Below are 24,176 nucleotides of genomic sequence, written 5' to 3'. Positions count from 1 at the left end.
GGCTTCAGCCTGGCCCAACCTTGGCAGTGTGGCCACTTGGGGAGCAGACCAGTGGACAGAGGCGCACATCTTGTCTCTCTCAACCTCTCTCTTTTAAGCATCATAAAACTAAGTGCCTATGACGTAGCTGCCCAACAGCCCTGCCGAGCCTCACCTAGGCGGCCAGGGTTCAGAACACACAGGCCCCGCAGCCAGGGGCTCCCCAACAGCCCTGCCGAGCCTTACCTAGGCGGCCAGGGTTCAGAACACACAGGCCCCGCAGCCGGGGGCTCCCCAACAGCCCTGCCGAGCCTCACCTAGGCGGCCAGGGTTCAGAACACACAGGCCCCGCAGCCGGGGGCTCCCCAACAGCCCTGCCGAGCCTCACCTAGGCGGCCAGGGTTCAGAACACACAGGCCCTGCAGCTGGGGGCTCCCTAGCACACAGCCTGTGCAGTTTCAGCAATCATTGGACAGGATACGCTCTCGTACCCCTGCACTCTGCAAGGTGACAATGTCTTCTGGGTTCACCCAGGACCACAGTACATGGGGTTTAAGGACATCCACCTTTTGGAGACCCTGTGGCTCAATATGCCAGGGGGCTGACCTCCCCTCGACTGCTCCATCTCACAGGGAGGCTACGAGCACCCGGCTGCAGGACAGGACACCCTCCCATCAGCTTGAGCCTGCTCAGGGTCTTCCCACCACTCATGCCTCCCTTGGGGTCCTTCGGCAGTCCTGGGCTCCTGGCCCTTCCGGGGCTGGTCCAGCCTGGGCCAGGTGCTACCTCCCCTACCTGGACCACCTGTTGTCAAGTGGGTGGTGACAAGAGAAGGCAAAGCTGCCATCCACTGTCTGGCTGGTGCCATGGCCCTCAGGTCCACTTGATGCAGGAGCACCCCAGGCCACAGGTACTCAGCCTGCCCTCATCCCCGTGGCACACTGCTGGCTTGAAAAACGCAGAACCCAGACGTGTCTCCAGCTGTCGTGTGCTTACAGCATGCCTCAGTGGCAGTCCCTGACACAGTGCTGCCCAGGCCTGCCAATGGACACGGTGCTTTGCAACACCTATGTGATGGAAAGTTCCTGGGGCTGTAGAGTCCAGCCATTCTGCAGGTACAAGCTGGCCCTGCATCCTGCAAGAACACAGACCCCCATGCAGCACTTAGGCCCCCCAGGGCAGAGCACCCGAATCTGGCTAACTCACTCCCGGGCCAATGCCCAATGCGGTGAGAACAGGCATCAGGACCGCTCAGAGCTAGGCACACCAGCAGCCACCCCAGTGGACACCGAGGACTCTGTGTGACAGACTGTCCTGTGGGCACACCAGCAGCCACCCCAGTGGACACCGAGGACTCTGTGTGAGACTGTCCTGTGGGCACGCCAGCAGCCACCCCAGAGGACGCCGAGGACTCTGTGTGACAGACTGTCCTGTGAGCACGCCAGCAGCCACCCCAGTGGACGCCGAGGACTCTGTGTGACAGACCGTCCAGCTCCATTTTGTCTTCTAAGTGGACCAGTAACTCGTGGCAGGGATGGAGGTGGGGTACAGCCAAGGTCACACAGCCCCCAGGACGGCACCTGTGCAGCCCACAGACGTGGAGGGCATGCAGCTGAGCCCCGCACCCTCACTAGAGCCTCCCGCTGGGAGGGACGCCCCAGCCCCCAGCCTGGCCAGCAGCCAGAGGCGTGGACTCACCGGTGTAAACGAAGCGCCCAGGAGCACCTTTGCAGAACTGCTTGGACTTGTAGGAAAGGGTGACTTCCACGACTCCGGGAATGTGCCGCGGTGGGGTCTGTACTCGGATGGCGTGAGGCGTGATCAGCTGTAAAACCACACAGGGCAGACAGCGCTCAGCGGCGCCTGCCGCTTGGACACCGTTACCCAAATGAGCACAAATTGGACCAACATCCCGGAATGCTCGCTCCTTGCTGCCACCCGCGGACTCGGGACCTGCCGTGCTCTTTAAGAAAATATCTGCAAACGATCCTGGGGTTTCGCTGGCAGGAAAGGCCAGAGGGCACCATTCACAGGAAAATTGCCACCATATGCCTCGGTGAACTTCCTGGGGAATCCCGGCGCTAACTGTTGCAGAGCCTGGAGGGCCTCCCATGGCAGGTTCCCAGGCCACCCGGTCCCACAGGTCCCATCAGAAAGGGATCCCGGGAGCTGGCACCATGGCTTAGGGGGTAAAGCCACCACCTGTGGCATTCATAGGGGCGTGGGTTCCAGACCCGGCTGCCCTACTTTCTGATCCAGTTCTCGGCTCATGCATCTGAGAAAGCTGCAAAGAATGGCCCAAGTGCCTGGGAAACCAGCCCCAACATGGGGGACCCAGAAGAAGCTTCAGGCCCAGCTACAGAGGCCATTTGGGGAGTGAACCAGCGGATGCAAAATACCTCCCCTCCTCTCTGTCTCTTGGTCTGCCCGTGTAACTCAAACTTCCAAATAAATCTTTTGCAGAAGGGACAAGGCCCCGTGCCAGGAGCCTATCGACAGCAGGCCAAGGCCAGGCAGGATGGAAGCTCAGGCTGCGGGCTTACCTCGCTCCACACCAGCATGGTTCCAAACACCACCTGGAGGCCATCGAAGAAGTTGTCTCCGATGATGATGACCGTGGCGCCGCCAGTGGTCCAGCCTTCGCTGGGGCTGATGGCCTTGATGCACGGCGTGGCTGGAACAGAAGACAAGAAAACGTAGACCTGAGCACGCTGGGCCGCAAGGCGGCCTTCCCTCCGCAGATCAGCGCGTGATGTGCTTAACGCAAACTAGTAAATGTTTTATGAAGCAAAGGCCGAGGCATGGAATACTAGTGAGCAAGAAAAAAAATGGCTTGATATAGCAAATTATGTGTCAGGGCAAATATGACTATTACAAATGATTAAGCATCGCATGCACGTGGCACGCCGATTCATCTGCTTTGCTATACACATCTAAGCAGAGGCAATCAGAGGGTTGTTGAAGGAGATGGAGGAGCAAACGTCTTGCATTTCGATTCCTCATAAGCAGCTAATTGGGCTGGGTTTTTTCATCCGCGAACTTTGCCTTTTGGTTCAAAACTTCATTTTCCTCTGTCACTCCCCAATCACTACTTTTCACTTTTCATCAGGAAAAAAAAAATCAAAATCACTGTATTAATATTTCGTCAAAGGTGACATTTCACACCTAGCGCTGTTTGCCAACGGCCCCCGAGCGCAGGCTTGGCCTCCCTTCGTCTCGCGAGCCCTCACATTTGCATGAATTATTACAACAGGGCTGCTGCAGCTGGCCATACAGCACGAGGGTGCAGGGGCAAGCAGTGGCCAGGCCACAGCCCAGGGGATGGGCATGGGGGGTCTGCAGAGTGTTCCCAGCAGCCCTGAGCAGGGAGCCCAGGTTGCAGGCAGCAGGCCTGCTGGAGGCCAGGCCTCCCCACAACACGGTGCTGGTGGCCCTCTGTGCCCAGCCCGGTGGCCCTGAGTGTACAGACTGCCGTAAAAAGGGTCACTCCTACAACCAGGTGCTTGCAAGCTCACCTCCGGGGCCATGCACCCAGTTGAGGCCCAGAACCACCTCCAGGGGCCCCTGCGTGGGCTGCACCTTGTGGGCAGCAGGGAACATTACTTCTGTGTGGAGCGCCAGAACCAGCCAGGCCTTCTTGCCAACGGCAGGACACCAGGACACCCCAAAAGAAGCAGGTCTAGCCTCAGCCAGGCCTCCACTGAGGGAAGAGGCCGGATGTCTGGGTGCAGTTCCTGGGGCAGCCAAGAGGGAAGAATGGGTCCCCAGTCTCCGAGGGGCACCCTCTCCTGGGCCAGGTTCCTCCTCCATGAAGGACGAGAGCCTGGGCATGGATCTGCCCTGGCAAGCAAGAAGGGGCCGCACCTAGCCCCTTCCTCGCCCCCCTCCTCCCGGCCTGCGCCCCAGCTCCTGGCGTCAGCCCTGGCTAGGAGGCTGCAGGCCAGAACCCTCCAAAGGACATCTGGGGCCTTATTAGGTCGCTCGTCCTATCAGAGCCCGGTGGGGCTGGGCTGCAGATAAATCATTTTTTTAGACTTGGGGTCAGATCTGGTTGCACGTCTCCATAAGTGGGAGTTTTCCGGAAGCCTGCATGCCGTGGCTTCCACGACGGGTCAGGGGCAGCCTGTGCAGCCCCCACCGAGTTAATCACCGTTAGCCATTGTTGTGGAGCGCACGGCCGACACGCCACCTCCCTTTGTTTGCTTTAATGCTGGACTCACGGGGGTTATATTTGCTCATTCCGCACACATCTCCCCCCGCCGCAGAGGCGCAGAGCACACACTGGGAGCCTGCCCTTAACTAGCGCTGTTGACTTCATGCTAATAAGTTCATACAAATTTTCATTTCTGAGGCTTCCGAATGACATTTGCTTTTCTTAATTGCATGGAGAGCATTTGAAAAGGAGCAGCTCTCTAAAGACTGGCAAGGCTCCTCCGAGGGGGCGACCTTCATCAGCACAGCCAATTACGGCAAATAATTCACCAAAAAAATTACAGTAAACAAATTTACTTTGGAGGTGAGAAAAAGAAAAAAAAAAAAAAAGGCCCAGCATCGCCGTGCACTCCCGAGACTGCTATCTGGCAGCTGTGGCCCGGCGGAGAGCGCGGCACCTCGGCTATGCGCGGCGCGGGCCTCCTCGCCGCGAGACAGCACGGGCCTGCCTGGGCCTCGCTCGGCCGGTAGCTGTCTTCCTTCTGCCTGTATTTGCATACATTTCAATGCACACATAGAGAGGGAACATGTGTTCAGTGGGAACCATAGCAAAATGAATTACACAGACAGCATTTGAGAGCTAATGATATACAGTGCACAATACACGCCAGCAGATGACAGGGCTGGGGCAGCAGCTGAAGATGGCAGAGCAGGCACAGCAGTGCAGGGCACAGGAGCCCTGGCGCTCCCTGGCCAGCAAGGCAGGCCATGGTCTGCGAGCCTCGGGCCTGAGCCCAGCCACGTGCAGCCCGGGGCCACCACGGTCCGAGCAAGGCTCTGGTGCATACCACAGCCTTAAACCGTGAGGATCCCATCTCAGCTGGCTAGGGCAGGAGCCCCTGGCATCGCAAAGGCCCTCCACGCCAGCTGTGGGTGGGCACCCCGATCGGCTCGTCCTGCAGACAGGCCCGGAGCCCGGTGGCAGAGACTGTGCATTTCCAGGGCAAAAACACAGCCGAGTTGGGACCCAGTCATCCTGGACCCAAACCCTGGCCGTTTCCTTCCCTTCCTCGGGCTCCCCCACCACTCCAGCATTCTGAGCCGATGACTTCCCGTTCATCAGCAGGCTGTCCGGGTAGTATCCCAGCATTTGTCACCTCTCTCTGCATTCACAACCACCGAGCTCTCCGACAGGCCTCATCTTGCCTCATCAAGACTTCTTTGTTCTGCTGCTAAAACGTCTTGTAATTGTGCTCGGGATGTCCAGATGGCTGGCTGATACTCCAGCTGACAGGATTATACCTTTACCTCTCCCAGGGCCATCTGTTCCCTGTAACTCGCTAAAGCCCCACGGCCTGCATTCAGTTGTCCTTATTGCATAACCCTAACCGCATTACGGCACTTGGCATGCAAATCGCCTCTGTGCTGCAGGCCGGGTGCTGGGCAGGGCGCTCCGAGGTTTAAACAGGGTTGGCGTCGTTGATGGAGGGACAAGCGACAAGGAAAAAAATGAAAGCCCGCGTTCTCCCGTGTCGTGCTGGAAGGTGGGGTGGCTATCTTCCCCTCGCTCGTGGTCCACACAGTAAATAATCCGCCTCGCTTTCTCTGAGCTCCAAGGACGCCGTGGCAAGCGGCCACGGCAGCAGCAGGGGGAGTTAGTTTACTTGGAAACCATCAGCGAGTGTGTACACACTGCTGGTGAATATTAGATGATTGGATAATGAGGTGTGAGCCTGGCGAGGCTGGGGAGGCTTGGCACTGTGCTTTACGGGGACACAGCTTCCTTCAAGAATGTGCAACGGGTGCCACGCCAGCGCCCCACCCCCGGGACGAGCCCTGAGTGGGCACGAGGCGCTAAGTGGGCTCTGGGAGGGCACGGCCCCGGAACGAACTTCCTAAGTGCCAGCATTCCCAGGAAGTGACGGAAGTACACCGGAGAGCCCTCCGGGGCCCCCAGACCGAGGAATGCATGGTGAGAAACAGAGCTGTCCCTGCTGGCTGGGGCTCAGAGACACAGAGCTGGCAGCCCGGCCACCCTCTGCACTCCCAGCGACCAGCCACTGCGCAGCGCGGGACCAAGAGCTTCTTAACTCAGGACAGATACTCAGTTCAAACAGGGCCAAAATGCCGAGAACTCAAGATCCCACCTGCATGCAGCCCTTGACGAGCTGGAACCTATCTCCAAGCTACTCACTGAGGGCCTTTATTTTTCTAAATGCCACATTTTCTGCTTATAGTCAAATGCTTTTTCATGCTACTTACAAGAATAAATACTTGTACTTCGCTCAGATCATAACAGCTCATTAGAGGAGGCGGACGCTGGCCCCAGACTCCAACCCAGCAGCAGAGGGCTGGGGAGGCCTCCGCGAACCCTTCGCCTCCTGGGCGGCAGCTCTCTGGGGAGACGAGGGACTGAGGACCCGGATTCAACCTGCTTAATTGTGAGCCTCATTAGTGACGGTTGCTAGGCAAACACACACCTTCCTTCAGCGCATGGGAAGGAGATAAACAATACGTCACCGAGGCTAATGACTCGGGGCTCAAAGCGACCTTTAATTATTATATTTTTGTTCTCTGAGACCTTCATCATTAATGTAGAAAAACAAATTAGCTTATTTTTGCGAACCACAGCAGACTCATCCATCGTCTCCATCCGGGTCGTATGTCACTCTGATGGCCCTGCCTGCACTCCACGCACGTTCGTGTGTGTGTGTGTGTGTGTGTGTGTGTGTGTGTGTGTGTGTGAGTGACTGCTCAGCGGGGGACCAGGTGCTCAGGGCTCACTCCCACGGCTGCCCTGACCCAGCCCCAGCACTCGCCAGAAGCTCATGACGACATGTCTGAGAGAGGAAACGGACCTGCTCAGGGGGCTGTGCTGAGCCTGGGCCTGGGCAGAGCAGGAAGCGGGACGCCACCGAGGGGCCGGGCTGCCTGAGCGCCGGACACCCCGCCCGACGCCCCTCCGGCAGCACCTCCCTTCTCACCAGCAAAGGCAGAAGCCAAGCCCTGGAGGCCCCCTGTGCACTGTCTGTCTTCTCATCCGCGCGCCTTGACCCCCCACGCTCTCACTCGCGCCCCACGCAGGGACAGTCCCCTGCTGTGGGTTGAGGGTCAGGACAGAACCACCTCCACCCACCACGGAAACGTGCAGTGTTTGGGAGGGAGCCCCTGTATGGGAACTTCAGACGAGTCAAAAGAAAACCAAATAAACCGAGATCATGAGAAGCATGGGTGGTAAAAGATAAATAAATAAGGTTTAGAAACAAACCAGTAAGGGGACAAGTGAGGGAATACAGGGCCTGGGCTGGCCAACTGGGAGGCGCGCTGCCCCATCCCCACCCTGCCTCGGGCCCATGTGACCAAGGGCAGGGGCCAGGTGGGAGCAAGGCCACGCAAAGTGACATAGGATGATGCAAAGGAAAAGACATACAACATGTGCCTACCATTGTCCAGATAAGAGGGGGCCGTACCTTCTGACGGGTCCAGACGGCGGGCCCGCCTCCCGTGCTTGGAATTGTTGTGCACAAACATGTTGTCGGACACGGCCAGCACGTGGCCATCCACGTTGACCGTTGTCGAAACAACCACCTGCGGAGATGAAGTGGATTTGAAAACAGAGTGGCTGAAGGGAGCAGAGCCGCCCCCCAGGCAAACGTAAGGTCCTGCCCAGCGATTCAGCACTAGGGGACACGCCGCTGGCCACCGGGGCCTCTCCAAACGGACGTGCAGGATGCACGCCCGCAGGCACGCGTGGGCTGTTGTGCTGTGTTTTCAGTCCAGATAGCCGGTCTTCAAACCCGGTGTGCTAATTACAGTTTAATCTCCTATTACGCTAACAAGGAAATTCAATCCAGGCAGAGACTCTGGCCATTAGCGTCAGAACACCCCTCCATCCACTCTCTGTTTCCATTGATCTGGTCCCATATTGATCAGGCAGTTTAATTTAAATGAGTTCACTCCAGATCGGGCTCTCTCGCAGAGTCGCCCAAAAGGCCTTGGTAAGCCGGGACAGGTCTTGAACCTACATCTGATCAGCAAATGACCCCTGAATCAGTGCCACCACAACATTTAACGTGTGGCCCCAACCACTCCCGTATCAGACAAGTCTGAATTGGATACAAAGAGAGGACAGGTTTCCAGCCAGCCAGAGCTGGGCGAGAGCCCTGTCTGCCAAGGCAAACTCCATCCCAGGGGCAGAGAAAGGCTTCCAGGTGGGGGTCCAGGCCCGGAGCACGGCATCAGGCACCGGAACATCGCAGCTGCCCCAGGGCAGCGGAGCAGCAAGGATCCATCACCCAAAGACCGCCCTAGGGACCCAGACACCTGCGCAGGGAAGCTGGTGGCAGACACCACAGCCCAGCCACAGAGACTTCTTGGCACAAGTGGGGTCGTTGGGAGGGCAGGGTGCTGTTTCCACAGGTGCCACAGAGCAGATCTGAGCCCAGCTAGCATCTGGATGCCACACAGAGACGCTGGGGCCACCTGAATGTGAGCCTCGTCCAGCACGAGGGGGCACGCAGAGGGACTCCCAGCCAGCAGGAGGCCACATAGTTGAGCTGCCGAAAACCCAAGGCCACGGCGGATGACAGACACACCAGCACAGGGTGTGACTCAGAGGGCCCGAGCGGGGAGGGCGTTCCTTGCTGTGCACAGGTGTGCTGGCTAAGCCTCTAACTGCCCCAGGAGGAAGTGTATTCATAAGTAGGACATACTGACTAATAAAAAAAATGTAATAGAAGCAACTCATGATAAATACCCAAGTCCATCACAAGCTTAAGGGTTTCAACCAGGAGCGAACACCACCTGTGTACACAAGGGCACTTCAGAAAGTTCATGCCAAGCAAAAAGAAACGATGCATAAGGCTACAAAGAAAAAGGTGAAGGCACTTTATCCACAAACTTTTCCAAGACGCCTCCCGGGTACGAACGCCCAAGTTTTTGCATCAAAAATAAACGAGCTCCTTGAAAGAGGAGGAGCAGTGGCCATGCCTACCACGTGCCCCACGTGGACAGCTTCTTCATCTCTCCCCCAAGGGCACTGCCAGGTACATGCCAGGTCTCAACCTCGGAAGAGCATCCACCTGCCCCACTGCCAACCTCGGGGGTCAGAGCGCCCCCTTTTCTGGCACTGCCCTAGGGAGCTGGGGAGAGAGGTTCTGTAGGGCCACTCGTGGGCCCAGTGGCCTCTGGCCACAGATGCAGGTGCCCTCCCAGGGGCCACTTCAGGCTCTGCCGTGTGTGGATGCATCACCACAGGCTAACCCCTTCTGAGCTCCTAGTCCAGCAGATGTTGAAGAAACAAGACAAGGTAAAAATAAAAGCAAAGACAGACACTGCAGTGGCTCTGCCAGCTGGATATGGGTCAGGCGCCAGGGGAGAAGAGCAGAGGCAATGCGTCCTATGTCCCCTACCTGGGCCAGCCTGCTGGGCACCTCCAGCCAGGTACAGGGACTGTGAGTCCCCCCTCCTTCCAGGGGCTGGGTGATGAGCTCCAGAGCCCAGAGACATCCTGCTGGGCCCCCTGGACACCGTGGTCAACCAGAGTCACTGGTGACTGATGCTGCAAAATCGGCCTCCAGCCAGACGAAGAGTCTGTGCCCGCTCAGCCCATGTGATCTCCAGGATCAACAGCCCCCATGCCACGGAAGCCCTGTGCGTGAAAAATAGATGCCAGCCCAGCAGCCACCAGGAAACTCTCCTGCCCAGCTGCAGAGCCAGTCCCCAGCCAGCCATGTGCCCATGTTCCCTGGAGCTGCCGTGTGGCCCAGACACCTGCCAGCCCTGTGCCCACATTCCCTGGAGCTGCCGTGTGACCCAGACCCCAGCCAGCCCTGAGCCCATGTTCCCTCCGTGCAGTCCAGCCACTCACAGCAAAAATCTTTGAAAAGAAAAAAAAAAGAGCTGTCTCTAGTGCTTGCCAACAATACCACGTGGCACCAGCCACACAGGTGGGTAAATCACCCAGACATGAATGACAGCACAAGCGGGTGGGTGTGGAGGGCAGCTACCAGTGCACCGTGTGGGAGGGACTGGAGTACGAAGCTTGGGTGCAGACGTGTGTTTTCACACTTCCACTGCCATGTCCAGAACACCTGTCCTGCCCCATAGCTTCCAACCATTCCCATTCAAAGCACGGAATTGTGGATTCTCTGGGCGCTGGCTCCTCCTGCAGCACCAGCACCCCACATGGATGTTGGTTTGAGTCTCAGCTATTCTACCTCCAATCGGGTTTCCTGGTGAAGGCCTGGGATAATGCAGGATGCTGACCCAGGCCTTGGGTCCCTGCACCCGCATGGGAGACCCAGAGGAAGTGCCTGGTTCCTGGATCAGACCAGCCCAATTCTGGCTGTTGCACCCATTTGGGGAGTAACTCAGCAGTTTGACTCTCTCTCTCTCTGGAGTTCTGCCTTTCCAATAAAAATAAAGCAAAGGATGGCCCTGGCCCCCTCCCCCTGGGACGAAGTCCTCTGAGGCAGTCAGCTTAGCTCCAGGAACAGCCGATAACCATACATGGGATCCAGGAAGGTGAGAACATGCTGGGAACATGGAAGGAAGCTAAGGCCAGGTGACGTTCTCGAGTTTGTACAAGCTTGTGTCAATGCACGGGAAGGCCCCGAGAACCGGGGGAGGGGCACCCATGGTGCCCCAGGGTATTCCCAGAACTGCAAGTGGATCAGCTGGCCATCTCCAGCTTGACCTTATTTTCAGAGCCAAGTTCAGGTGGCCGTGGTCATGGCTGTGGCCGTGGTCATGGCTGTGGCTGGACTCCAGGAATCTGGCACACCAAAGACCCCAGAGCATTTTCAAAAGCAAACGCTTAGGTTACATCTGTTGTCAGATGAACCCGCCCCGGCGTGCTCCTCAGTCCCTCGGAGAACCTGGGGTTACTTGGAGCACAGCCCTACAACCACAGACCTCGAAGGGCACGCGGAAAGCCGGGACTGGGTGCTGGCGTCTTTCACGAGCAGTATACCTGGAATCTCCGCATATCCCGAGGGTTGCCTGCATTCTTCAAACAGTTCTGATTGCACTTGAGGAAAAACTTTAGAAAGAATCTATAAAAATACAAAAGAGAATGGACATGCATTAGGGTTAGCAGACACGAGACACAAAGCTGTTCACACACTCTTCTGCACAGGGCGTGGTGGTCCACAGCTCCGGCAGTCCCGGAGGGGGTGATGCTGACAGGAGCCCCGGGCTGGGGGGCAGGCCGTGTCCCCTGCCCCGTGGCCAGCGACAAGTCTCTCCACAGCCAGGCCAGGAGCTCACATTGGTCCCAACCCTGTGGTTTCCACTCCGCAGTCACAATCATGACTAGCAGATTGGCCATTGCTTGCCTGGACCTCGTCATGACCCACCAGCAGCCACTGGGGAACGGTCCACCCAGCTCAACTGCCAACTTCAGCCCATAAAAACACAGTGAAGGGGGCGGTCTGGATAAGCAAGAAATCTTTTTTTTAAATAGAGGTGTGTCCCAAAGCATACCTACACTAAAAAGAAAAAAAAAAATGTTGCTTCTCTGAGACTGGCACTTGAGCTGTATTTTCTCTGGCAGTCCTGACTCTAAGCAAACACTCTGCAATTAGATTTTAGAGATACCAGGTTCAAGTCTTGAGAAAGACTCTGGGGCTTTATGGGCTATGCATTTAAGCGACTAACCAACAAACCAGTGTGTTCATCAACGACCACCCTGCTGGGGTCACAGAAATGAGAGCAACTGCGGGGGCCAAGCCTGGCTCCTGCCGCGCCCCACCCTGGTGCTCCATGGAGTCCCCGGGGTGCAGAGACACTACGGAGCCCCATGCCGGCCTGTCCACGTGCTGGCTCAGTGACAAGCTCAGGACATGACCCACCAATAAACACCAGGAGGTCTGGGTCCTGCTCAACCTCCACTCTCGAGGGCCACGTGTGCCACGAGTGGGAGGTGATGTGTTCAAACGGACAGAGCCACACGGAGGTGTCCACGAGACCATGCAGCCAGGGACCACAGGATCCACTCTATCTTCTCCCTGAGTATCGCCTGTCGTGCTTGGTCCCCTAGGAGACGACACGTGGTTTCCCTGATCTCAGCCTCATGGCCAAGGCTCCTGGCTGGCAGCTGCCAGAGCTAGCAAAGCCTTCGGCATACTCAGCTATCCTGGTGACGTCTGACCCGGCACAGGAAAACCCAGTTGATGGGGAAGGAGAGAGAGCAGAGCCGCTTAATCATATTTCCTTCCTCACCGTTTCAGGCCAGAACTGACAGCTCCTCTCGGCTCTCCACACCTCCACACTTAGCTCCCCGTGCCTGCTCACACCATCTGCCACCAGCCCCACTAAGGCACTTGCTATTCCACCCACCAATTTCTCCTAACAGCCACCGTGCAATTAAAGCCCACACGTTCCGCAGAGAGGTAAATGAGGCACACCTGCGGCCACCCCGCGTTTGAACTGCATCAGGAAGGGCCTAACAAGGGGAGTGCCACAAAGTTATCGTCCTGTCAGGCAATTAGGTCCTCGCACCAGGGGCAGCTCACAGCGCAATTACGCCCCGCATCAGCGCCCGCAAGCCCTCGTCTGCCAGCGCGTGCACAAGCCTTCGTGGGTGTTCCTGGGCTGGGGGTCTCCGATACCCCCACCGGTCGCCCATCTGCCTCCCCAAGAGCAGAAAGGGCGCAGAGAGCTCCCTGTGGCTTCCACGATGCTTCAGTCCTGAGTATCAGTGTGCGTCCGCCCCGGAGCAGCAGCAGGACATGAACGACCCAAGACATGTAGCAATGCCTCAGCACACACATGCCTACACACTCACACAACACACACGGAACACACATGCCTACACACTCACACAACACGCACGGCACACACATGCCTACACACTCACACAACACACATGCCTACACACTCACACAACACACACGGCACACACTTCAGCACACACATGCCTACACACTCACACAACACACATGACATACACCATTCAGCACACACATGCCTACACACTCACACAACACACATGACACACACCATTCAGCACACACATGCCTACACACTCACACAACACACATGACACACACCATTCAGCACACACATGCCTACACACACTCACACAACACACATGGCACACACTTCAGCTCACACAAGCCTACACACACTCACACAACACACACGGCACACACTTCAGCACACACAAGCCTACACACTCACACAACACACATGCCTACACACACTCAGCACACACAAGCCTACACACTCACACAACACACATTTACACATTACACATCCTCCAATTCAATACTTGCAACATGTGTGACATACATTAACGTGTGCAGCGTGTAAAATTGCATGTGGAGCATGTCGGCATACACAGAAGACATGTAGTGCCTCCATGACACATGAATCTAACAGCCAGCTGTGAATCCATACACATAACACACACCATATGTATACATGCTTCTGCACATACAGAGATGCTTGTGGCATGTACACAATGCAGAGACTCACATCACGTGCACACATGTGCATGAACACACTACCATGTATGCATGCAACATGCACAGGAACACACAGCACTTAGACTCATGCATGTGTAAGCATGCACACACGCTCACGCACACACTGGCAACACTGCACATCTGGCCGCGATGATCCCAGAGTACCCAGCATGCAGTGGGAGTCCTTGCAAAAGTCTCATGAGGCACAGGCCTGCAGAGCGGCACCCTCCGTGAGCGCTCAGGCCAGTCAACACGCGACGTGCCACGGAACGCTCAGCTGACCTCACGCCCAGTGGCTGCGACCAAGAGGAAGTCACAGCATTGGAGGGGGACAGAGAGGGAGGGGCCACAGCAGGAAGAAGGGGTGCAGAGGGAGGGGGCCATGGCAGGAAAAGGGGGGTCAGAAGGAGGGGCCACAGCAGAAGAGGGGGTCAGAGGAAGGGGGCCACGGCAGAGAAGGGGTCTTCAGCCTCAGGCTGACTACGTCTGACACACGCAGCGCACGCCTGCCTCCAACCAGACAGCTCAGGAGAGGCGTGCTCACAGCGAGTGGGAGCCAAGTGGCAATTCTCAGCCCTTGCTCTGGGCCCTCTGGCTGGCTTTTCCCGAGCAAATACCTGGCGACCACTCCACACACCTCCCGCACACTCCCACTCCGCCAAGGATTTGATGCTCTTGTTATGAGAGGAAAAATCTTCCCTGTGTTAGAAAATCTTTGGCTTTGGCACCGGTAAGCTCTGTATTACGGCTGAACACAGCTGTGCGGCTCAAAGCGGGCGGCGATAAAGCGCCTAAGCTGTCGTCAGTGCCTGACACCCAACTGTGCGCCCTGCAAGTCTGCGGGCATCTGTCGGCCGCCGTCGGAGTGACCAGGAAACACACTAATTCCCTGACCCCAGCTTTATTTCCCTAAACAGTCATCAGCTTTCACAGTGGGCACCGGAGTAAATCAAGCTTGAAATATGGGCTTTATTTACTTGTTTCTCGCAGGCAGAGGGCAGACAGCAGCGATTACAAAGCTACCACCCGACGTGGCTCCCTGGCCAGGTAACTGCGCAAGCCGCTGCCCGGGGTCCTGCAAAGTTCTGGGGACCAAGCTGGACCCTGGAAATGGGAACGCTGGACACGGTCCAGGAGCTCCCGCGGGCTCTGTGGGTCCCCGTGAGGGTGGCCAGGGCACAGCTGGTCCTTGGGGTATTGGGGGAAGCAGGGACTGGGGAGCCAGGGGCCACCCGACACCTTCACTTGGACAGTCCGGGGCCCTCACTTTCCACAGGACAATTCTCCTGCTGTCACCTGAGCTGTGGCCCCGACAAGGTCACGGCAGTACCACAGACACCCGACATTGCCCACGCCAGGCCAGCCAAGGTGGACGCTCTACCTGGGCGGGCCGCCTGCACCGAGGCCTGCTCCGGGATGGGCCCCCGCCACGGACACTAATTCTAAAGTCGGCTTCACTTGCTTGTGTTTAAGCTATGAATTAGTTCATTTATATTTACTTTTATGAAGCTGATTAACCAGAGCTTCTCTATCTGATGAAAATCATTTTAATTGTAGCGTTAGGCTCCTGTGTAATATCCATTACATTATGAACTGTTTGAATTCTACAAGGGTATTGTGTAAATTGGCCCTGTGCGAGCCAGCGGGCAATTAGGACCACACAGCTCTGCCTTCCACAGCGGCCGAACTTTGCGGTGTTGTTCAGGACAATCGGAGACAAAGGAGGCTGTTTAATTGTAATTTAATGGAATATCAAGGAGTCGGTGGTATTAGACCCTGGCAACAGCGAGCAGTGGAGAAAAATTAACTGCAATTATGTTTGATTAAAGCTATCCTTCTCAATAATCAGCGGTCCTGACAGACCGTGGGCTCCCGTGAGCTCCAGGACGGCAAGAGGTGGTGAGCAGTATTAAGGCCAATAAAGGGGATATTAGCATAGCTAATTACAGCCCTGCCGAACCTGTAAGGGGGCCTGTGTGTATTGTAATGTGCGAAATAATTGGTCAAGGCCGTTATCAATTACGTAAGGAATGAATCTGTTTGTCAGAGAAAAGCTGATGGGCCGCGGCTCTCTGACACCCTTCCGTCTCGGCTTCCGGCAGCCACTTTCCACCAGACCACGGCAAGCTGCACGTGGCCAACTCGCCGACAGAACCCTCCCACCAGCAAGTACAGGGTAATTAATCCGCCTCATGCCACCACCGTCCCGGCCACCGCTGCTGCCACCTCAGCGAGGCCACCCGTCACACCTAATGGTTCCTCGCCCTCTAGTCAGAGAAGTGACCTGAACTCCCCATCCGCGCCAGCTCCACGGGCACACCCTGGTGGGCCGTCCCGAACAGGGCTTGTGCCACTCGCGTTCTGCAAGTGGCACCGTCACTGGTGGAGAGTGGTCACTCACTCCATGTGACTGGTGCTTTAAAAAATAGAATAATAATATCAGCAACTGCAAAGTTTCCAACCGCTCCGCAGTCAGGGTTGGCGGGCGCTCAGGGGGTTGGCGGAGCCGGGAGGTGGGGCCCCGGGCAGGGAAGAGGCGCTGGCCCCGTGACAGTGCTGTCCCAGCACTGGCCACTGGCCACAGCACACGCTGACACTCCAAGCAGACCCTCCCGATGCCAGTCCCCGCGCCAGAAGACCCGACCTTCTCCTCTGGCCTGGACGACAGCTGGCATGGGAAACCCGAGTCCAGAGGGAGAAACACCAGCGGCCCCAAGGAGGCTGTGCCCCAGCCCGTGAGCGTGCCCACAGCAGCCACACGAGGCAATGACAGCGTGGGCACAGCTCCTGGCAGCCTCAGAGAGCCCAGGCCAGAGCAAGCCCCTTGCCACTGCCAGTTGACACACAATACCCTGGACAAGGAAGATGGCTCTGCGAAAGCCAGGCCAGAACCAATTTCAGAAGATGGCAGCCACAAGCAGGGTGTCTGGGTGATGGGGGACCCCCGAGGGCCACGGCCTCCCCTGCGGCAGTGAGGAGATGGAATCAGGTGGGGGTGATAGTGAGGTCCCCAGCACCCCGGGGGGCTCTCCTCACTCACTCCCACGTCCCTGAGCCCAGAGAGGGCGCTTCCTGGAGACAAGGGATGCCGGAGGAGAGCGGGGGACCAGTGTCGTCGGCAGGAAACAGTTAAGAGTCAGATTAACAGGTAGGGCCTCCAAGACACTTTTCGCTGACGGATGAGAGGGAAGCCATGGAGTGCTTCCTCCAGGTCCCCGCTAATTACTGGGAAGCCCCTGCAAGCGGTGGGCGCAGCTGCAACGCGCACGCCTGGCCATCAGCGGAGGCGGTATTGATTCCTGAGCCATTCTGGCCGATTGGGTCTGGGCGCCTGGGAGACAATGTGCTTCCCTCGGAGAAGCCGTAATGAGCAGTTCCTGTACAGGACGCCGCTCTGCCGACATCAGATCCCAGCTCCCAGATAGCACACAGGTCAATACGTATCGGATTTCCAAAGCGAAGGCCTGTCCGGCCTCTCACCTTGCTCTCACCCCCGCCACCAGCCGTCCCGGCCGTGTTCCCCGACGCCATCGGAGGGGGGAGAGCCTGCTCCAGTGCTCTGATTTATTCTTCAAGTATGCCGTGACAAATTGCTTTAACACCAGACTTATTAAATTCTTGCACACTTCACATGGCGGGTCCCCCGGACACTGCATGGCGTCACGAGGGAGCGGGCGGGGAGGGCCGCGGCCAGATGTGCCGAGTCGGGCCTGGTGGGCACGGGAGGCAGTCCCCCGGCTCACACACGACGACGGCTCCCAGGTCAATGCAGACGTGTGAGGGTTCGGAGCCGGCCAAGGCTTGACTCCCGGTTCGACGCCGGCCTTGGGGGGGAGCCCGGCGCTGGAGCCGCGGAGACCGTCTCCAGTGGACTGAGCTGTTTTACTTCCCTTGCCGCGGTAACCACACCGCATTAACAATATTTGTACTACAATCGCCAAGGGACCCACTTCCCAGATTCTATCACTTCTTTATCTCCTGACAAATACCTCACTATCGAACATTATTAGGTTTAGAAAATTAACCCTTCGCGGTCTGGAGCCACGTGCGGCCCCAGCACCGTCCCTCCAAAGAACCTTATCGCAAAATTTCTGCTATAATGGTTTTTCTTTTCATCGCAATTTCAGCGGCGGCTGTCAAGAGGCACTTACAGATAGCACGATCTTCCTCTCAGGCGATGATTCTCATTAAAATGATGCCAAAGAGATGAGATGGGGTTTAATGGCTTTGCCGGCCAGTTCAGTATCCCCTCCGCCACAGACCCTGCTCAGAGGGACGCCTCGCACTCACGCGCAACTTTGCTGGGTGGTTTTTTTTAATGTGTTCAGATAAGTAAAACCCAGGTAGACGCGTGCAGATGAGGCGCGTCCCGGAGCCGCGCGCTTCGCCAGTGCCCCGCTTGCTGCCTGTCAGCCTGTGCTTAGTATTTTCTGTAACCACTGCTGCTATTTCATGATGGTTTTTATAAGGTTATCTGTTTACGAGGAGTCAACCGCACAGCACAGGCGCGTGCGGTGCTGCTTCCACGCCGGGCGGATGCCTATCTTTCATCCTCCTCCTGTACCTGCTTCCCCATTTCTAATGGGCAACGCGGCACTGCCATTACTTCCCCCAGCAGATCACTCGCCCTGTCAATCAGTCTGTATTTTGTCTTTCGCTGTGGGCTCATTAAAACAGCCTCCTCACTCCCTCTGGACACTGCTCTATTTGCCAGCTCTGATCACAAAGCTCCTTATTTAAGAAAAATGCCAGCACCACTTGGCTCCCATCAGAGGTACCCCCGTGACTTGTTGCCAGCTCCAGGGGAGACATTCACAGGTTGGGTGGAGATTAAGCGCCTGTGCTTATCCCAACTTGGGGTTCCCAACCTCTCCCCGCCTCTGGGTGCGCCGCGTCTGGGAGCGCCGTCCCGGCCTCTGGCTTTCCTGCAGCTGCCGCGGGGCTCCCTCAGAACACGCGCCGTCCACGGGCTCCGGGTTTGCTTGGTCTTCTCTTCCGGTCTCCAAGAGGGGAGGACCCGGCGCCGGCCTCTCCCTGCGTCCACCTCCACCCCTTCCCGACGCCCCTATCATCCACATGTGCTTGCTTAATTGGGAGCCATCATCTTCACCAACTGAATTATTAATACAGAACACCACATTTTAAATCAAGCCCGTGCATGCAGAAAGGACATCGGCGTCGGACCTGGGCCTTTCCCGTCCTGATTGAAAACTTATTAAAACATTATAAATGATTAATGGGGGCACAGCTCCGAGTGGCAATTACTAGTTTTAATGCAGGTAATGCAGCTTAATGAGGGGCACATGTGTGCAAAGTCTTAACTTCATTACTGCTGCATGTCAACATACACAAGATATGTGTGTACAGGTCATCCATTACTCGCACCGGCACCGGGCCCTCTGCCTTCACCTCCCTTTGTTGGTGAGCCAGGAGCCATAAATTAGTCCCTTTCTGTGGCTCAGGGAAGGACCAAGGTGTTAAATCCTGCTCGCTGCGCAGCCACGGGAGCCACCACGCGGGACTGTCTCCCCGCACCTGCACCTCCAGGGTACGCCATCTCCTCCGAGCATCTCTGCAGGTCCTCATGTCTCGGCCCGGGACCCGCTGGGCCTCGCTGCGGGGCCAGGAGGGCGCTGGGGAGGGCTGGGCCATCATCTTGCCAGCCAGCCCTCCCAGGCCGGCACACTTCCTACAGCTGTTTGTGAGCACACACGCGTGTACACACACACACACCCTCCATTCTCTCCATCCTGTCGGGCGAGGCACAGGGAAGCGTGAGGGAGGGCCTGCGCGATGGAGAAGCAGGGGGCCGTGTGCGCCCTCCCACCCCCCCCCCCCCCCCCCCGGGAAGCAGAAGTTTGAATACTGCAAAGCAGAACCACCAGGAGACGCCACTGGGGCAGCGCAGGTGGTGAATGGAGGCATTTAGGCTCTGGAAAGCAGGAGCTCCCCGGCTCCCTGGCCCACAAAGCAGCCCATACAAGGCCGGCCGCCCTGGGACCCTCAGCAGCAGCCCGCCGCCGGGAGTGGGGGACAGGGCCCCACTTTGCACGCAGCTCTATTTTCTGTTTCTGTGACAAGCGGCCTGATCTGCACTCTGTTTGAAGAGTCTTCAGGACTATTTGCATCATTTTCCCGCTAATGTATAATATATGGCCCTAAAGTGAGCCGGGGTGCTGTCTTCTTACCGAGCGCAAGAAAGTGAGAGAGATAAAGACGCATTAAGTTCTCTCAGCACGGCGCTCGGCCGCACACCCGCGCGGAAGGCTGCCGCTCCGGGGGAACAGGCAACCTTTCCACCTGGCTAAGACAATGGGAGAGGAAAGAAAATGTCAGCACAAGAAAGGCTGGATTTAGGGATGAGGCAGGCCAGGATGACGCCGGTGCCATATTTTGTGAGACTAGAATGCTGTTGGCAGCAAAGATCCATGGTTCTGATTCATCGAGGGCCGTACGGCAAAGCTTTGTCAGTCTGTGCAAGGTATAAATAATTCAGGGTGAGAGATGGCAATTACAGGGCCTGCACAACCAAAATGAATATTTTATGAGGACTAAAACTGCTCTGGAATGAATCATACACATGGAGCCACACACATGGCAAGGGGGCTCCCACACGCCAGCCCCATCTCATACATGGAGCCACACACATGGCCAGGGGGCTCCCACACGCCAGCCCCATCTCTCCCCAGGCTGCTGCTTCTAGGCCTGGCACACGACAATCCACCTCCACACACACCACGCACACGCAGCTCAGCCCATAAGCCCACTCCGCCACGGAACACAGCACCACGCCCGCCGACACCCGGCCGCTCAGCCCGCTCACGCTGGGTTGGCACTGTTTCTGAGTCAGTGCCAAGAGTGCAGACCACGGGTGGGCATGAGTCGAGACCTCATCTTGGGACACAGGAGGGCAGTGGGACCTCAGACGGCATGGCAAGGGTGCAGGGCGCATGGAGGCGGCCCGCGCCCCGGGCCAACACTTCATATGCCAGGGTGCCCCCCATCCCGGGGACCCCAGAGCCGAGCTCCCAGGTGAAAGCCGTGGGGCGGCGGCTTCGGGGTGGGACTTCGCTGTGGGGCAGGCTGTGCAATCCTTTGAAGGCGCAAAGGGCTGGTTTCATCTGCTAGCCCTGGGAGCTGCAGAGACAAACAGCAGCATTGTTCCTGAGGCCAAGGGGGCCCGGTCCCCGCACTGAATGACCACTGTGTCCCCTGGGCCACCGATACCTGTGCCTTTGTGGGGGAAAGAAGGCCTGGCCCGTGACATCAGCCGGCACAAGCGGCCCTCTGTGTCCCTCTGTGCAGGCGCCGGTGGGAACCCAACACGGGATCCCTCTGAGAAGGCCCCTGTAAATCCAGGGCCAATGCATTGTTTATGAAAACAAGGCTATTAGGTATATTAATAATTTGATAAATAGGGATTTGTCCTTAATTATTCATGAAGAACATTTGGCAACAGTAAAATTATATTCGCAGAACAGGTTTATAAACCAGCTAATTATAAATTAAGTATGCAAGAGAAAATCGCTAACCTTGAAATTAAAATATTTTATGATTCTGCAATTACCACAAAAAAGGTAGAGAATTTTCAAAATCCTGTTGTGAGTGGAGGGAACACTGGAGCGCATGGAAGGCTGTGCACCAGCCAGAGGAGGGGCCTCCCAGAAGAGGGAGGAAGGGCCACCCCCCCACCACAGTCTGCAACCCAGGAGGAGGCTTGCTCCGTTCAGGGACAACCTTGGGAAGACCCTGCCTGGATACCCTGTCTGCCCGCTTCTTCACAAAGGACGCAGGTCACCTGCACTGACCATCACAGGCTGGGCCCTGGACAGCAGCAATTGCCTGATGCTGTGACTCTGCTTGGAGCCCACAGGAGAGATTCCCTGGACACCCTGGGCTCCCCCTCTTGACTGCTTTCACACCAGGGCAGCGTCCATCAGGAGCTTGGGGTGCAAGGGGTTCATGCCCGAGCTGGGGGCATGGGGTGCAGTCCCACCTGTCCCCACCAGAGGGCTTCCACCTGGGGAAGCAGATCCCACTGCGCGTGGCCTGCGGGTCAGGACCCAGCGCCCATCCCCGCAGGGCCCTGGAAGCTGTCCCATCCTCACGCTGCGGCTGGCCCGTCCAGCACAGCGTCCCTGGCCAGGGGCTCTGCCCTGGGGCTCCATGATGGCGGCGTGAGCCAGGTGTGCTGGGCAGCACCTGTGCCTCCTCAGGCGCTGGGGAAGACGCAGCAAGCCTTCCGTCCACTGGTCACCTACGGGCAATGTGAGAGTAGGTGAGGAAAGGGGGGGGGGCAGGCAGCTCGCCTAACTTCTTTACCCACACAGATGCCACATCCAAGAGGCCGCCCTGGCCCCATGCCTCTGCCGCCTCTGCCGTGGACCCTCCCCTCACTCCCACACTAACTGCTCGGGTGGCAGAGCAGTGGCACGCGCCTGCCCCGACCCTGACGTGGCCACAGTTGCAGCTCAGATGGCCAGCCGATCAGGGAGCTGCCTGAAAACTCAGGTGACGGGAAGGTTTTCATGTCGGAAACGCTTCAACAGAGAGCTAGCTAGTAGTGTCGTCTTGTAGGGCACACGCTGCAGCTTCGCACTCACACACGTTTTTAAAAGTTGATTTATTTTTTATTGGAATGTCAGATTTACAAAGAAAAGGAGACAGACAGATCTTCCATCCACTGGTTCACTCCCCAAGTGGCCACAACAGCCCGAGCTGAGCTGATCTAAAGTCAGGAGCTTCTTCTGGGTCTCCCACGCGGGTGCAGGGTCCCAAGGCTTTGGGCCGTCTCGACTGCTTTCCCAGGCCACAAGCAGGGAGCTGGATGGGAAGTGGAGCAGCCGGGACATGAACCGGCATCAATAATGGGATCCTGGCACATGCAAGGCAAGGAGTTTAACTACTAGGCTACCACGCCGGGCACACAACAGCACTTTTGCCACACAAATATCGTCGGGCTTTGTCAAACATGCACCCCTCCACTGGAGCCTGAACGAGCACACCCCAGGCAGAAGGTCCGTACTCTGCGCTGAGGGTCCAGGGAAGCAAGTGTGGCGGGGTCAGGGCCCCAGGGCCGCTCCAGGGTCTGAGGCCAGCCCTCCGAGGGTGTGCGCTGGACTCACACCCCCTCCTCGCCCCCTGCCAGAGGAAGCCAGGTGCCCTCCAGCGGTGGGGTGACTGCACCGGGGTCTAAGGGACGGTCCCTCCGATTCGAGCCAACCGTGTACCGTCTGGTGGGTTCCATTTCTTTCTTTCCCACAGGGACGCTCCACAAATGTGCAGCCACTTCCCCTAACAATATTTAAATTGCTTACAAAGGCCTCTCTAAATGTTTGCTATGTCTTTAGCATGCCTAAGATTTGCCCATTCCCTCCAAGTCTTTTTGATGTAAATTGCAATTTTACAACTTCATGCTCATGATCTATTTCGACAAAGCTCCCACCACCCTCTGTCGGCCTCCCCGGGCAGCAAGCTGAGCCGCACGAGCCACCAGAGGACTCGGCGTGTGCGGGGACCCACACCGCTCGGCCGTCCTCCATCTGCATGGAGAAAGATTAAACATTCAATTTGTTACCTGATAGGCCACAAGGTTCGGCACTTACCATACAAATGGAAAACATTACCGTCACTTCTCAACTTGTCTGCCTGAGTATTTTATTATTTGTAATATTTACTTCAGGGAAATTATGATTCATGTCATATTTATCTTCATGAAAAATGAGCATCTAAATGGAAATCACCTTTTGAATGCACCGGGATACAGTGTGATACTAATATGCTTCATGAACTATAAAATTTAGTCACAGTCTATGGATATATGATAGCATGCCTTTAATACGCTCCCATCAAGCAAATTTTCTCCGTGTTAAGCTGCTACTCGGAGCCCTGATTCCAGTTTGATAATCATTGCACCTACATGACGGCGCAAGTCACTGCTTGCAGATTTACGGCCCCTCAGTTCTTTTGCATTAATCTGCCTGTGAATAAGCTGTTCGCACCTCCCCGTGCACGCAGGAAATTGGAATAACGTGCAAATTTGTAGGCCTTAAATCTGAACAAGCAGCGACAGATATTTTTCACCTGATCCCATTCATTTGTTTCCAGTAAATAGTCTTTGTCTTTGTCCTGAGCCTGGGACTCTGGCCTGCTCTTCCCACGTTCACGCTGTGTGCGCACATGCAAGCACAAGCCAGAGCTAAACAAACTCCGTGCAGTTACCCAGCGCAGACACCTGCTGACACCTGCAGGGACCAGAGCCCGGCAGGCCACGCGCTCCCTGTGGACCTGCGGCCCGGTGGTCTGCCACCCCAGGAGGCGGCACCACGTGTGGCAAGCACAGCAGTGCTCCAGGCCGGGGCCCACTGTGGAGACTCCTTTAGTGTAATTGGAAAGCATAAAACTTCAGTGGCCTGTGGTCTCCCAGGCCCTGGTAAAAGGCATTCCAATTCATTACCGAGGTCGTTCACAAGCAGCTGAGTGACAGAAAGGGCCCAGCGAAGCTCTCCCCAATTACCAGGAAATTCGGAGTCTGTCCCCATCTCGAATCCCTTCCTCCCCGGCTGACCTGCAGCC

At 56.8% G+C, this 24,176-nt stretch overlaps 1 protein-coding gene across 12 annotated transcripts in view; it reads right to left on the bottom strand.

Moving 5' to 3' along the window:
* EBF3 (EBF transcription factor 3) overlaps window positions 1-24,176 on the bottom strand; it is a 114,296-nt gene that overhangs the window by 26,782 nt on the left and 63,338 nt on the right. For 5 of the 12 annotated variants that reach the window (XM_040991733.1, XM_040991730.1, XM_040991735.1 and 2 more), the window contains 4 exons: window positions 11,105-11,186; window positions 7,602-7,719; window positions 2,523-2,653; window positions 1,678-1,804 (listed from right to left, as the gene is read on the bottom strand). In XM_040991733.1, coding sequence (XP_040847667.1) covers window positions 1,678-1,804; window positions 2,523-2,653; window positions 7,602-7,719; window positions 11,105-11,186 — 458 coding nt within the window. Of the gene's footprint in view, window positions 1-1,677; window positions 1,805-2,522; window positions 2,654-6,989; window positions 6,993-7,574; window positions 7,720-11,104; window positions 11,187-24,176 lie in introns of all 12 variants that reach the window. The other 7 variants (XM_040991725.1, XM_040991732.1, XM_040991734.1 and 4 more) reach the window with 3 other exon arrangements.

The sequence above is a fragment of the Ochotona curzoniae genome, unplaced genomic scaffold (assembly GCF_017591425.1).
Source record: "Ochotona curzoniae isolate NIBS_2020 unplaced genomic scaffold, NIBS_Ocur_1.0 contig_66, whole genome shotgun sequence".
Taxonomy (NCBI): domain Eukaryota; kingdom Metazoa; phylum Chordata; class Mammalia; order Lagomorpha; family Ochotonidae; genus Ochotona; species Ochotona curzoniae.
This window is presented reverse-complemented; position numbering and strand designations above follow the sequence as displayed.